At 43.7% G+C, this 14,793-nt stretch overlaps 1 protein-coding gene across 2 annotated transcripts in view; it reads right to left on the reverse strand.

Annotated features, from left to right (window-relative positions):
- The window catches only part of LOC124016030 (caveolae-associated protein 1-like), a 31,115-nt gene extending 18,646 nt beyond the window's left edge, over window positions 1–12,469 (reverse strand). Inside the window, exons 1-2 of one of the 2 annotated variants that reach the window (XM_046331549.1) lie at window positions 12,253–12,469; window positions 11,601–12,112 (exon numbers count right to left, since the gene is read on the reverse strand). In XM_046331549.1, coding sequence (XP_046187505.1) covers window positions 11,601–12,110 — 510 coding nt within the window. In that variant the 5' untranslated portion in view covers window positions 12,111–12,112; window positions 12,253–12,469. Of the gene's footprint in view, window positions 1–11,600; window positions 12,170–12,252 lie in introns of both variants that reach the window. The other variant, XM_046331548.1, reaches the window with a different exon arrangement.
- Between the last annotated feature and the right edge of the window lie 2,324 nt (window positions 12,470–14,793).

Raw genomic sequence — 14,793 nt, forward strand, 5'->3', positions numbered from 1 at the left:
GCACACACACAAACACTCATGCACCCTAGTATTGAATCTCTCGGCCAGTGTTCTACAGAAGAGCTGACACGCAACAGTGAAATGTAGAGCCTGCCAGACATCTCTCCACAAGCTGCAGGTACCGGAGGGTGGGGAGTGGAGGGGAGGGGGGGTGTAGGAGTATGGATGACAGGAGAGGTTGACCCAGAGGGCGGTGAGAGACGGAGAGTGAGTGAGGTAGAGTGGGAGAATCCAAGGGGATGAATCATCGTACAAATTTGGTGCTGCTGTCTATCTCTTCGTTCCTCTCTCTCTCCACCCTACTGTACGCCATCATCACATCCCTCCCCGGTTTCCCCACAGTGATCACAGTGAGTCTGACTAGACCATAGAGAGGTCACAAGCTTGAGGTAATTGGTTCTGAAGTGCTGCCAGGTTTGCCTGGGGTTAGGGACAGAGACTGAGGGAGACAAGCTGTAACTGAGAAGTTGGATGTCCCCTGTGATAAAGTCAGAGCAGTACAGGGATGCTGAAGAGGCTCGTCCATCATAGACACACAGATCCTGAGTTTTCAATAACAGATGAATGAGTGGACTGACAGCCCGTACCACACCCTCAATGCAATGATCAGATGGGCGGGAGGTCTTGGTCCACAGACACCTCTGAAGCATCAGTGGAGGAGGGGAGGAGGAGGAGAGAGGATGATTGAAGATGGGTCAAGGGACATTTGTAGTTGATGGGCCGATGAGATGTAGCTTTGCCCTAGGCCTGACACAACACTGTCAGCTGCTGCTGGGACTCTGGGACCCTCAGAGACTCTTCCTCCCTCGCACTCTCCTCCTCACACTCTCCTCCTCACACTCTCTCACAAGGACAGAGTGTTTGAGTGGCATGTGTTTCTCTCCAGGGAAAAACCTAAATAGGTTATAGCATAGGTTATGCACTACATGGGAGAGGCCATTTATGTGATTTGTTATGATTTCCTCTTCTATAACAAATGGGAGATATGTCTTTGGGTATATTCTTTGGGTGCCGGTGTCCAATAGTATGGCCACACCCTGCTGTTGCAAGGGGATCGTGTGTTCTCCCGTCGTTCCAGGTTTAATTATAAAGCATCACTGTCAGAGTGTTTCCCTGATTCTAGCCACATGAAAGGATGTGGCTATTCTCAGAGAGCACTCCCAGGAGAGAAGAACAGCTGTGGTTGACGCCAGCACAAGCTCACACACGCAAACACGGAACACGCACGAACGGAACATGGAACATGCACAAACAGAACATGGAACACGGGAACATGCACAAACGGAACATGGAACACGGGAACATGCACAAACGGAACATGGAACACGGGAACATGCACAAACGGAACATGGAACACGGGAACATGCACAAATGGAACATGGAACACGGGAACATGCACAAACGGAACATGGAACACGGGAACATGCACAAATGGAAAACACACTCGCAGTGGATCACGAGTGCATCCACCTATGCAAACATACTCAGCTAATCCTCTGATTTACAGTAACTCGTACTGTAACCCCCACTTGACTTGACACTTGACACTATCAGCAGTTGAAAACATAGGGTTATTTGCCTAACCCCAGCTCTATGATAATGGACATGAGATGTTTCACATGTGGGGTTTGCTAGGACCGCCTACTCTCTCGAAAATACCTATCAGATGCGTCTGTTGGGGACAGACGGGTAGAGTGGAGAATGTGGTGAGAGACCATAAAAGCAGCCAGTCTCCCACCATCTGGTTATTCTCATAATTGTCTTCCTCACACTCTCGCGAGCAGGGGAAATGCAATGATATAGTCACACAACTGCTCCACGACAAAAACACACCAACTGTAAAAACATAGAGCGTGCATAAGTAGCTGGCAGGCCTGTTTTGTCTTCTCTCTCACTGGCTAGGCCTCTCTCTCCAAGTGAGGATGGATCATTTCTATGCTACGCTTAGCCAACTGTGTACCACCATACCACCCTTCTGAAGCTAAGCAGGGTTGGTCCTGGTCAGTCCCTGGATGGGAGACCAGATGTTGCTGGAAGTGGTGTTGGAAGGCCAGTAGGAGGCACCCTTTCCTCTGGTCTAAAATTCCCCAGTGATTGGTGACATTACCCTGTGTTGGGTGCTGTATTTTGGATGGGACATTAAACAGGTGTCCTGACTCTCTGTGGGCACTTATTGTAAGAGTGTTAACCCTGGTGCCCTGGCTAAATTCCCATCTGACACTCATGCCATCTAATCATCCCCAGCTTACAATTGGCTCATTCATCCCCCTCCCTCTCCCCTGTAACTATTCATTGCTGTAAATGAGAATGTGTTTTCAGTCAATTTACCAGGTTAAATAAACACATTTAAAAAAAGCCCTGCATGACGATAGCTGCCAGGACTAGTCATAAGCAGGATTGTAACTGCCGACTGTAAAAATCACTGGTCATCAGGGGCCTCGAAGATGAGGAGGGAAAGGATTGGTGTCGCTCGGGCATCCCGGGGGTCCACTTTTTCTTTGCCTGTTAAGTTGGATATTCTCAGGCAAAGTGTCATTTCTCCCACCACCACTAGGCTCATGGTACAACCACATCCTTGGCTGACACTACCGGAAGCACGGATGCTATGGTCAGTAATCATACAGATCTCCTCCCAATCTGGGTCTAGGGTCTCCAAGTTCGAGTTCAGTTTCTTCCTCACCTCCACCAGTAACTCAGCCAGATATTACTCAACAGTAAAGAGGTCCCGTTGAGAACTCTAAATGCTTGGGCCAAGACCATGTTCGTTTTCTGAAAAACAGAGGCAGTGAGGCGCTGGTATCGTTAATAACACAGCACATGGGGCTGGTGTGGTGAGCCAGTGACAGCTGCACCATTGGAGAGTTGCCAAAACTATATTGTGTATGTCCAGACTTGGGGTACCCTTAGCAAAAATCCTGCTAGTGAGGGTTTTTTCCCACAAGTCCTTAGCTTCCCTGAGGCAAGCTGTGTCGCATAGTTTCCTTGACGGGCCCTGAGCCCGCTTGCAGATACTGTATGAAGGAGCCCAAACTCCATTGGAGGAGGGTCAGCTCCACTACTCTCGGGCCGTCAGGTCAGCTGACCTGAGAGGGTGGGAGAACGTGGTCGTAATCTCGAGGATCTCCGTGAGATGAATCCCGTCGTCATCCTCATCATCCCCTAACTCAACCTCCCCCAACACTACGTCGTCGGACAGTGAGAGGAGGGAGTCAAGGCTATCCACCATGACCTCGCCCCAACTGGGCTTAGTTGCGGAGAGCTGAGCCTCAAGCTATCGCTGTTGACTCGAAGGCAGTCTGTCAGGGTCCTGTGAGCACTGGGCATGTTCCTACCCAAGCAATTGATGCATAGAGGATGGGAATCTTCCTTGCTTGACCTCTCACACACACACACACACACACACACACACACACACACACACACACACACACACACACACACACACACACACACACACGCACACACACACACACACACACACACACACACACACACACACACACACACACACACACACACACACACACACACACACACACCAACGAGCTAAGAGCGTTTGCCACAGAGACTGTGGAAAGAGGTGAAACCTGACTCAGAGCCTGTTGTTTCTCCCTTTGCTGACACTCTGGCCAAGCTCCTCCGATATCATTTAACGCGACACCGTGCAGTCGCTGGCAATAAATAGAGCTGGGACTGAACCGTGTAGGACTACGGCAACATGAAGGCCACAGTTCATACGACTGACTACTGGTAGAGTCACAGTTCAGACAGTAACAGTGGTGTGGAGTGGAGTCACAGTTGACAGTTCAGACAGTAACAGTGGTGTGGAGTGGAGTCACAGTTGACAGTTCAGACAGTAACAGTGGTGTGGAGTGGAGTCACAGTTAACAGTTCAGACAGTAACAGTGGTGTGGAGTGCAGTCACAGTTGACAGTTCAGACAGTAACAGTGGTGTGGAGTGGAGTCACAGTTAACAGTTCAGACAGTAACAGTGGTGTGGAGTGGAGTCACAGTTGACAGTTCAGACAGTAACAGTGGTGTGGAGTGGAGTCAGAGTTGACAGTTCAGACAGTAGCAGCAGTGGCATTCAGTCAGTCACCATTCTGAAAGTCAGTAAGTACATTCAGTAACACAGGGGTCAAAGTTCATAGAGTAATATGGGAGTCAAGGTTAACACAGTCACAGTTCAACGGTAAGTATTAGCTGTCTTGAATGGAAAAGCACAGGTGATGGAGAGGATGAGGAACTAAATGTGATAGGAATTTTCAGCTCCATCCATGGCTTTGTTGGAACTTGATTAAGCATGAATTTGGGGGAATGACAAGGCATCAGTAAACAGAGAAACCAAAAAGTGTTGTAATACTTTTCACTTCACATTAGGTTGCTCCCACGCACACAGATTGTAAAAGAAGTCAGAATGCCTCAGACAGAATCCGGGACTGGGCGATAGGAGCAGTGTGTCAAACAGCAGGGGGCCCCTCCTTTACTGAGGTAATTTATTAAGACCGGCCGTCTCCGATTGGGTTCCTGCTAAATGCCAATAGTGTAACCAATAGTGTAACCTAGTGCCACAGTGGACATTCCAGGAAGAGGATCTGAAAACAAGACCGCAAACCAATGCAGACACTCTAGAATAAACTGATCAAGATGGCCTCCAACAGCCAGCAACCAGATATTGACGTACCTTTAACTCTCTTCTAGTTAATTATGTTCAGAAAAAGCAGACCGTGTGAACATATGTCAATGTTTTATAAGGCATTATATTGACCTCCTCTATAGGCATTTCTAAAGATTAAAAGACAAAATATATAATTTAGGCATTAGGCAAAAATAGATTTTCTAAATAGGTCCTTCCTCTGCTTTCTTCTCCTCTGGTTGATATACTGTACTGTAATCATGCCAGCTAATAAGAGCAGAACTGGGTTCAAATACAATTTAAAATGTCTCAATTACTTTCACATACATTCAAAGTAAGTATTCAGCTATAGTGTGGTCCTTCTGTAGAGCATGGCAGTTGGTAGAGCATGGTGCTTGTAACGCCAGGGTAGTGGGTTTGATCCCCGGGATCACCCATACGTAGAATGTATGCACACATGACTGGATAAAAGCGTCTGCTAAATGGCATATATTATATTTATTATTATATTATATTATTTAATTGAAAAGACAAGAAATGTAATACTTTTATGCATTTGGAAATGTACTTGGAAAGTATTTGAAATACTGAAAAACACTCACTCAAAAACACTCCCATGCAATTAACACAGATATTTGAAAATAGTATTTGAGTGTATTTGAAAATGCTGTGAAATATAATTATTTATACTATTTTTATTATTCTTTTTATTTTTTATTTTTTACAAATAACCATTAAAATACTCAAATAAATGTACTTGTGTATCGGAAAATACTCAAATACACAAAAAAAAGTATTTTAAATACCAGATACTGAAATAGCACATGTATTTGTACACAGGTCTGAATAGGAGACAAGACATCACAGAACTTGCCCCCAGCCAGGTTGCAAACTACCCAAAGTCTCGCCCTGTCATGAGGCTGCCAGCTGCAAGCCATTAGACAGACATTGCAGCACGCAAGGCTAAAAAAACACCAGCCCATGGAGTAGCAGGCTGCCACAGAGAGATGGACTGTTCAGACTCCCTTCCCTTTCCCTCACTCATCATAACGGAATCCCTCTGCTTGACTAGGACATTATGTATGTACACTGGAGTGGTGTGACTGGGAGGTATACAGCCGGGTACTATGTAATTAGGCTACTCTGTATTGAGACACAGGGAAAGGTACCCCCGCTTGTTGCTATGGAGAAGGCAATACAAAGAGACAGCCATCCAGTTGAAGTAGAAAGTTTACATACACCTTAGACAAATACATTTAAACTTTTTTCCACAATTCCTGATATTGAATCCTAGTAAACAAAATCCCAGTCTTAGGTCAGTTAGGATCACCACTTTATTTTAAGAATGTGAAATGTCAGAATAATATAGTCCACTGGCTTCCAGTTGAAGATGTACAAGACCATGGTGCGCCCTGACATTGGTACCTCCAGGCTCTGATCATACACCCAAATAAGGGCCTGTTTATTCTCTATATTTTGGTTATGGTGGTCAGGGTCCGGAGTGATTAAGGGTAGGATAAAGTACTCTTAAAATATTTAGATGCACTATTTTTTGTTCCACATCTGAATGGTTTTCTGGATTTTTCTTAAATGTAAAAAAAAGATGTTGTTGGCCTAGTATTGGTTCCCAATGGTTTTCTTTTTCTTTGTTCAGAGGTTCCCAATCAGAGGCAGCTGTCTATCGTTGTCATACTTAAGCAGCCCTTTTTTCCACCTTCAGTTGTTGGATCTTGTCTTTGTTTGGTTGCATGTATTTTTGCGCGATGAAGCGTTTCATTCATTGTATTACATTTTTTGGGGGCTGGTTCACATTTTTAATAAAATATGATGAACTTCAATCACGCCTACCCTTAACGACGAACATTACAAGATAATTATTTCTTTCAGCATGTATTTCTTTCATCACATTCCCAGTGGGACGTTTGCATACACTCAATTAGTATTTGGTAGCATTACCTTTAAATTGTTTAACTTGGGTCAAATGTTTCAGGTAGCCTTCCACAAGCTTCCCACAATAAATTGGGTGAATTTTGGCCCATTCCTCCTGACAGAGCTGGTGTAACGGAGTCAGGTTTGTAAGGCCTCCTTGCTTGCACACGCTTTTTCAGTTCTGCCCACAAATTTTCTATAGGATTGAGGTCAGGGCTTTGTGATGGCCACTCCAATACCTTGATTTTGTTGTCCTTAGGCCATTTTGCTACAACTTGGAGTATGCTTGGAGTCATTGTCCATTTGGAAGACCCATTTGCGACCAAGCTTTAACTTCTGACTGACTGATGTCTTGAGATGTTGCTTCAATATATCCACGTAATTGTCCTTCCTCATGTTGCCATCTATTTTGTGAAGTGCACCAGTCCCTCCTGCAGCAAAGCACCTCCACATCATGATGCTGCCACCCCAGTGCTTCACAGTTGGGATGGTGTTCTTCGGCTTGCAAGCCTCCCCCTTTTTCCTCCAAACATAACGATGGTCATTATGGCCAAACAGTTCTATTTTTGTTTCATCAGACCAGAGGACATTTCTCCAAAAAGTAAGATCTTTGTCCCCATGTGCAGTTGCAAACTGTAGTCTGGCTTTTTTTAATGGCGGTTTTGGAGCAGTGGCTTCTTCCTTGCTGGGCGGCCTTTCAGGTTATGTCAATATAGGACTTGTTTTACTGTGGATATAGATACTTTTGTACCTGTTTTCTCCAGCATCTTCACAAGGTCCTTTGCTGTTGTTCTGGGATTGATTTGCACTTTTCAAACTGAAGTACGTTCATCTCTAGGAGACAGAACACGTCTCCTACCTGAGCGGTATGGCGGCTGCGTGGTCCCATGGTGTTTATACTTGCATACTATTGTTTGTACAGATGAACGTGGTACCTTCAACTTCACCCAAGGATGAACCAGACTTGTGGAGGTCAACTATTTTTTTCTGAAGTCTTGGCTGATTTCTTTAGATTTTCCCATGATGTCAAGCAAAGAGGCACTGAGTTTGAAGCTAGGCCTTGAAACATATCCACAGGTCCCCCTCCAATTGACTGAAATTATGTCAATTAGCCTATCAGAAGTTTCTAAAGCCATGACATCATTTTATGGAATTTTCCAAGCTTTTTAAAGGCACAGTCAACTTAGTGTATGTAAACTTCTGACCCACTGGAATTGTGATACAGTGAATTGTACATTAAATATTCTGTCTGTAAACAATTTTTGGAAAAATGACTTGTGTCATGCACAAAGTAGATGTTCTAACCGACTTGCCAAAACTATCGTTTGTTAACAAGACATTTGTGGAGTAGTTGAAAAACAAGTTTTAATGATTCCAACCTAAGTGTGTGTAAACATCTGACTTCAACTGTACATGTAAGGGAGGAATGTAGGAATACATGCCAGGGCATAAGCAAGTTATTATTTGAGCATGAAACAATATAAGTACTGTATCTTCACTCACTGTATACGCTCAAGTAAAAAGAAGATAAATACCCCCAAGCGCATACTGTAAACAAATAAATTGTAACTCTGGAAATCAATGGTAATGCAGAAAGTGAGTACAAAAATACACGGAATTAAAAGAAACGCTTTGACAGCAGCTTGGTTAGCCTTGCGAAGAGCATATAGTTGGAGGCTACAACTACTTATAGTAGAGTAGAGTTGACTCTTTCCACAGTTCTATATTCACACAGCGTTATTGTGGGTTTTCCAGCCAGTTAGGCCATGATGAATTGACAGCATGGCACCGCTTCAGGACTAAAATTACGTCTTCATCTCACACTGTGTTGAGGCTTTCAACTATCTGTCACAGTCAGTCGTCATAGGTCGGGCGTTGGCTTAATCACATGTGGACCACCGGTACTACTGTGTTTATGGTGTCATATTATGATTTGGGCCCACAGGTCTGGCTTTATATAGCATTAGCCGCATTGGTCAACCATGAGACACTATGGTCTGGGAAAGGTCAATGAACTCACTCCATTTGTCATTCTTCATTCAAACTACAGCACCAGGCAGACGTCAATTCAACATGTGTTCCACGTTGGTTCAACGTAATTACATTGAAACGATGTGGAAACAATGTTGATTCAACCAGTATGTGTCCAGTGGGGCTAAGATGAGTATCACTACTAACTAACACACTTAACATAGATAGCCAATATGTGCAATATAATTTCCTGTTGATAGACAGTGTTTGGAGCTTTTCCAGAAAGGGCTGAATCCTAAGTTGGGACACATGCACGTAACTCCAATGTTGAAATCTTTGACATTATGTTTTACAAGAAAGTATACGTTACACACACATCTCAAATGATAAATTACACCATCGCATCAGCATTCGGCTCTCAAGAATTAGCTTCCTCTCCTGTAGTCTAAATCAGTGTTTCTCCATTCCAGTCCTCGGGTACCCCCTTACACATTTGTATTGTGGCCCCCGGACAAGCACACCTGATTCAACTTGTCAACTAATCATCAAGCCCTCTAATGAGTTGAATCAGGTGTTTTTGTCCGGGCCTACATTTACATTACATTACATTTAAGTCATTTAGCAGACGCTCTTATCCAGAGCGACTTACAAAAATCTGTACGGTTAGGGGTCCTCGGGGTCCTGAGCTGAAAAACACTGGTCTAAGTATCTCACTGGTCTAAATACCTCACTGTTCTAAATACCTCAGTGGTCTAAATACCTCACAGGTCTAGATACCTCACTGGTCTAAATACCTCACTGGTCTAAATACCTCACTGGTCTAAATAACTCACTGGTCTAAATAACTCATTGGTTTAAGAAACTCACTGGTCTAAGTAACTCACTGGTCTAAATAACTCACTGGCCTAACTACCTCAATGTTCTAAATAACTCACTGGTCTAAGTAACTCACTGGTCTAAGTAACTCACTGGTCTAAGTAACTCATTGGTCTAAATATCTCACTGGTCTAAATACCTCACTGGTCTAAATAACTCACTGGTCTAAGTAACTCACTGGTCTAAATACCTCACTGGTCTAAATAACTCACTGGTCTAAATACCTCACTGGTCTAAATAACTCAATGTTCTAAATAACTCACTGGTCTAAGTAACTCACTGGTCTAAGTAACTCACTGGTCTAAGTAACTCATTGGTCTAAATATCTCACTGGTCTAAATACCTCACTGGTCTAAATAACTCACTGGTCTAAGTAACTCACTGGTCTAAAATACCTCACTGGTCTAAATAACTCACTGGTCTAAATACCTCACTGGTCTAAGTAACTCACTGGTCTAAATAACTCACTGGTCTAAATACCTCACTGGTCTAAATAACTCAATGTTCTAAATAACTCACTGGTCTAAGTAACTCACTGGTCTAAGTAACTCACTGGTCTAAGTAACTCATTGGTCTAAATATCTCACTGGTCTAAATACCTCACTGGTCTAAATAACTCACTGGTCTAAGTAACTCACTGGTCTAAATACCTCACTGGTCTAAATAACTCACTGGTCTAAATACCTCACTGGTCTAAGTAACTCACTGGTCTAAATACCTCACTGGTCTAAATAACTCACTGGTCTAAGTAACTCACTGGTCTAAATAACTCACTGGTCTAAATAACTCACTGGTCTAAGTAACTCACTGGTCTAAATACCTCACTGGTCTAAATAACTCACTGGTCTAAGTAACTCACTGGTCTAAATACCTCACTGGTCTAAATAACTCACTGGTCTAAATACCTCACTGGTCTAAATACCTCACTGGTCTAAATACCTCACTGGTCTAAGTAACTCACTGGTCTAAGTAACTCATTGGTCTAAATATCTCACTGGTCTAAATACCTCACTGGTCTAAATAACTCACTGGTCTAAGTAACTCACTGGTCTAAATACCTCACTGGTCTAAATAACTCACTGGTCTAAATACCTCACTGGTCTAAATAACTCACTGGTCTAAATACCTCACTGGTCTAAGTAACTCACTGGTCTAAATACCTCACTGGTCTAAATAACTCACTGGTCTAAGTAACTCACTGGTCTAAATAACTCACTGGTCTAAATAACTCACTGGTCTAAATAACTCACTGGTCTAAATACCTCACTGGTCTAAATAACTCACTGGTCTAAATAACTCACTGGTCTAAATACCTCACTGGTCTAAATAACTCACTGGTCTAAATACCTCACTGGTCTAAATAACTCACTGGTCTAAATACTTCACTGGTCCTAAATAACTCACCGGTCATGGAAAGCCTGAGGCCGAATAGCTTTGGCCAAGTATACCAGCTAGAGCAGTACCAGTTTAGGGTAAACTCACCCCTGAGTGAGGAGCCACTCCCTCTGGTGAGAGAACGTTAAAACAGTTGCTGTAACGTTATAATAAAGTTCAGAGTGTATTTCGCACCGGCTCATGATTTCCCCATGCATCATGGAGAATTCACCCAACCCTGTGGTGGAATCTAGTGGTCTTGTACAAGGTTTCTCCACCTCACATCTGAAGCAGCCTACCGCAAACCACTGCTACAATCTACCATACACAAGTGGCTGTGTATCCATCTTTTGATCCACTCAAACACTGATACACTGCTAACACTTTCTAATAACTTTCATGGATAAGCATTACTAAACTACATATATGCTACCTTCATTTTATCACTCTGTTGCTGCAGAGAATTTTCCTGCGCAGCAGGAAATGAAAATTGTATTGTATTCAAGGTTTACATTACATTTAAGTCATTTAGCAGACGCTCTTATCCAGAGCGACTTACAAAAAGGCTTCTAAAGTTTGTCATTTCCACTTAAGAAATGTCAGACTTGATTTATCCTAACTAAAAATGTATCAACCCCTCCAAAAAATGTCCATGAATTCTAATCCATTTACTATTTCACATTTCCTGTTCCAGCAGGATTACTTTCCTGCTGTAGCAAACTGGTCAAATACAGATAGCACACCTGTATTCAGCCTGTCCTCAGAGCCTGTTGGTAAACATGTATGAACACACACCCCTCTGTTTCCCACTCACCTGGTAGATGAGAACCTTGAAGTGCCGTCTCTTGAGCAGCTCGTTCTCGTTGCTCTCCAGCTTCTTGATCTGGCCCGCCTGCTTCTCCAGGTTGGTGCGGACCGTCTTCACGTTGACGCTGACCTTGCGTACCTTGCCCAGCATCTTGTTGACGGTGTTGGCCGTGTCAGTGTGGCTCTTGGACAGCTTGGCCAGCTCTCCCTGGATGCAAGAGACAGACTTCTCCATGTCCTGCTGTCTGGCCTCCAGCCCGTTCTGGGTCTGCTGAATCTGGTCCACCACCCCGATGATCTTGTCTAGCAGGGTCAGCACCATGACCCCGTTGACCTGCGCCTCACTCTTGGTGCCCGAGCTCGTGGCCAGCACCAGGTCCACTTCTTCTGAAATGTCGTCTTCATCGCTGTCGGTGGCGGGCTGGACCGCTGCGGCTACCAGGGACACCTCCTCATCATCGTCAGACACCTCGGTCAGAGCCACTCGCTCCTGCTGCAAGCCTGCTGGATCCGCCATGGCTGTCAAGTCCAAACACACACCGCTCAGCTCTCACGCTCACTGAGGATAAAAATAGACTACCGGGAGAACAAACTTTAAGGGGCCACCCTGACCAAAAGTCAAATACAAATACTTTTCCTTTCTATGAAGGGACACTTACTCTTCCACTTCTTTGGAGCTTTTCCTCTTCCCACTTTCTAGTCTACTTGTCTTCTTGCTGTCTTTCTTTTCCCCCTTTTTCTCTTATTCTCAGTCCTCTCAGTCTCTCTCTCTCTCTCTCTCTCTCTCTGTCTTTGCGTCTACCCTGGGATGCTGGCCAATCAACGGGAGTGGAGCCTCTCACTGCTGAGGCATGTGTGCCCTGACTCAAATGACGGGACTCCCTGTCATACCACCCAGTCAAACTTTTCCTTTCCTACACCCGGCCCCCACTATGCCCCACCCCACCCGCCACCCTGCTCCTGGGGCTCCACCCCCTTCCCCTGCCCAGCCTGAGGGTATAACAACCACAAGCCCCTGTCTCCACCCCTAGTGGTTGGGCAGAGCCTGGCAGACCCCGCCCCCATGGTAGGGACTTCCAGAGGGGAGGCAGGGGAAGGAGCCAAACATGCACACAATGGCACAAACCGGCACAGATTAAGTGCAAAGTGTAAAGCTCCAGTCACTTGCGTAATTCATTTAATCAAATCTGTCATTTCAAATATCATACCACATGGTTTAGTCAGAATAGAGTTTTGGCTAGAAATGTTCTATAACTGGGAATAGAGCCCGACAGTGGAGGTGTCATAATACCCATAAAACCTAGCGGTCAAACAGGGAAATGGTTCCAATTGTTTTTCCACCATACACTTTTCCCATAGGGAATTTGAGAAACATTTAAAATAAGGGCTGTGTTTTGTATAGGCATACCCTGGCTTGACGTTTTGATAGCCATATAAATCTCTTGGACAAGGTGTATGTATCAATATATTGTATTTACTCTCAGATTTGAAAATGGTAATTAGTGTCAAAGTGGACATCATGCAAGACTACAAATCCCTGCAAGCTCCTGGACGTCATCTCTAGCAGACCTCTTTGCTAACAGGTATGGTGCCAATTTAAAACGTGCACAAGACAGTTCACAGAATTGTCAATATAAACACATTTTGCCAATTTATTAATTTTTAAAATGCATCGTTGGTTAGGGGCTTGTATGTAAGCATTTCACTGTGAGGTCTACACCTGTTGTAATTCGGCACATGTGACTGAAACTATTTGATTTGATTCGATTTTATCTGCTATATTTGTCCAAGTGTCATTTACGTTTCTGCTGTAGGCGGTGGTAGACACATCAAACCGACCTCACCTGAATATCGTATCCTTATAGAAATCTATTTGTAAAGCAATGTGGACTCTCTTTTTTTGGGATGCTACATGTCTTGCATAAAGAGGAAGATGCATGGTGATTTATGCTTCTTTTTTTTTGATCGCCAGCAGAGGGCATATTGTCTTCATGGGCCCTCCACATTGTGTAGTTGTACAATGTCATTTTTCAGCAATCAATTCCAATGACAGTAAGCTAGTCAGTCACTCAACTCTACATTCATGGCCATTCCTGTTTCCAAATATACATTTTCTTCATTACAGGATCCGTAGGACATTTTCTGACCAGTCACACTTAGGCAGGCCAGCAATCTCCCATGTACGGGCACACCGGAGACCAGCTTACTCACACAGGACAGGCCCATCTGCACACTCTAGCAACAAGCTGTTGAAAGAGAAAAGGAAATATGTGAGTATCTAGTCTTGTAAGTGCACTTATTCAATTGAGGGCCACATCACAATCACAGACACTACTAGGTGTTGGTATAGTTGCCCCCCAGAGCTATATATTTAGAATAAACACATAGCTCTGTTTGCCCCAAACCTCTGCTTCATGGTCAGACACAGTGCCTTCAGAAATTATTCACACCCCTTGACTTTTTCCACATTATGTTGTATTACAACCTGAATATAAAATGTGTTAAATTTAGATATTTTTTTGGTCACTGGCCTACACACGATACCGCATAATGCAGGATGATGTTTTTAGAAATGTCTACAAATGAATGAAAAATGAAAAGCTGGAATGTCTTGAGTCAATAAGTATTCAACCCCTTTAAGTAAAAATGTGCTTAACAAGTGACATAATAAGTTGCATGGACTCACTCTGTGTGCAATAATAGGGTTTACACGATTTCTGAAGGACTACCTCATCATCTCTGAACCCCACACGTACAAGTAGCTGTAAGGTCCCTCAGCCAAGCATTGAATATCAAACATAGATTCAACCACAAAGACCAGGGAAATTGTCCAATGCTTTGCAAAGAAGGCACATATTGGTAGATGGGTAAAAGAAAGCAGACATTGAATATCCCTTTGAGCATGGTGAAGTTATTAATGACACTTTGGATGGTGTATCAATACACCCAGTCACTACGCAAATACAGGCATCTCTCCTAACTCAGAGATTTCACCATGAGACCGATGGTGACTTTCAAACAGTTACAGAGTTTAATGGCTGTGACAGGAGAAAACTGAGGATGGATCAACAACATTGTAGTTACTCCACAATACTAACCTAATATTCCAAAACGTGCATCCTGTTTGCAATATGGCACTAAAGTAAAATTGGAAAACACATTTCTAAAAAAATACAAATTTTGTCCTGAATACAAAGTGT

Source organism: Oncorhynchus gorbuscha, linkage group LG26 (assembly GCF_021184085.1).
Source record: "Oncorhynchus gorbuscha isolate QuinsamMale2020 ecotype Even-year linkage group LG26, OgorEven_v1.0, whole genome shotgun sequence".
Lineage (NCBI taxonomy): Eukaryota > Metazoa > Chordata > Actinopteri > Salmoniformes > Salmonidae > Oncorhynchus > Oncorhynchus gorbuscha.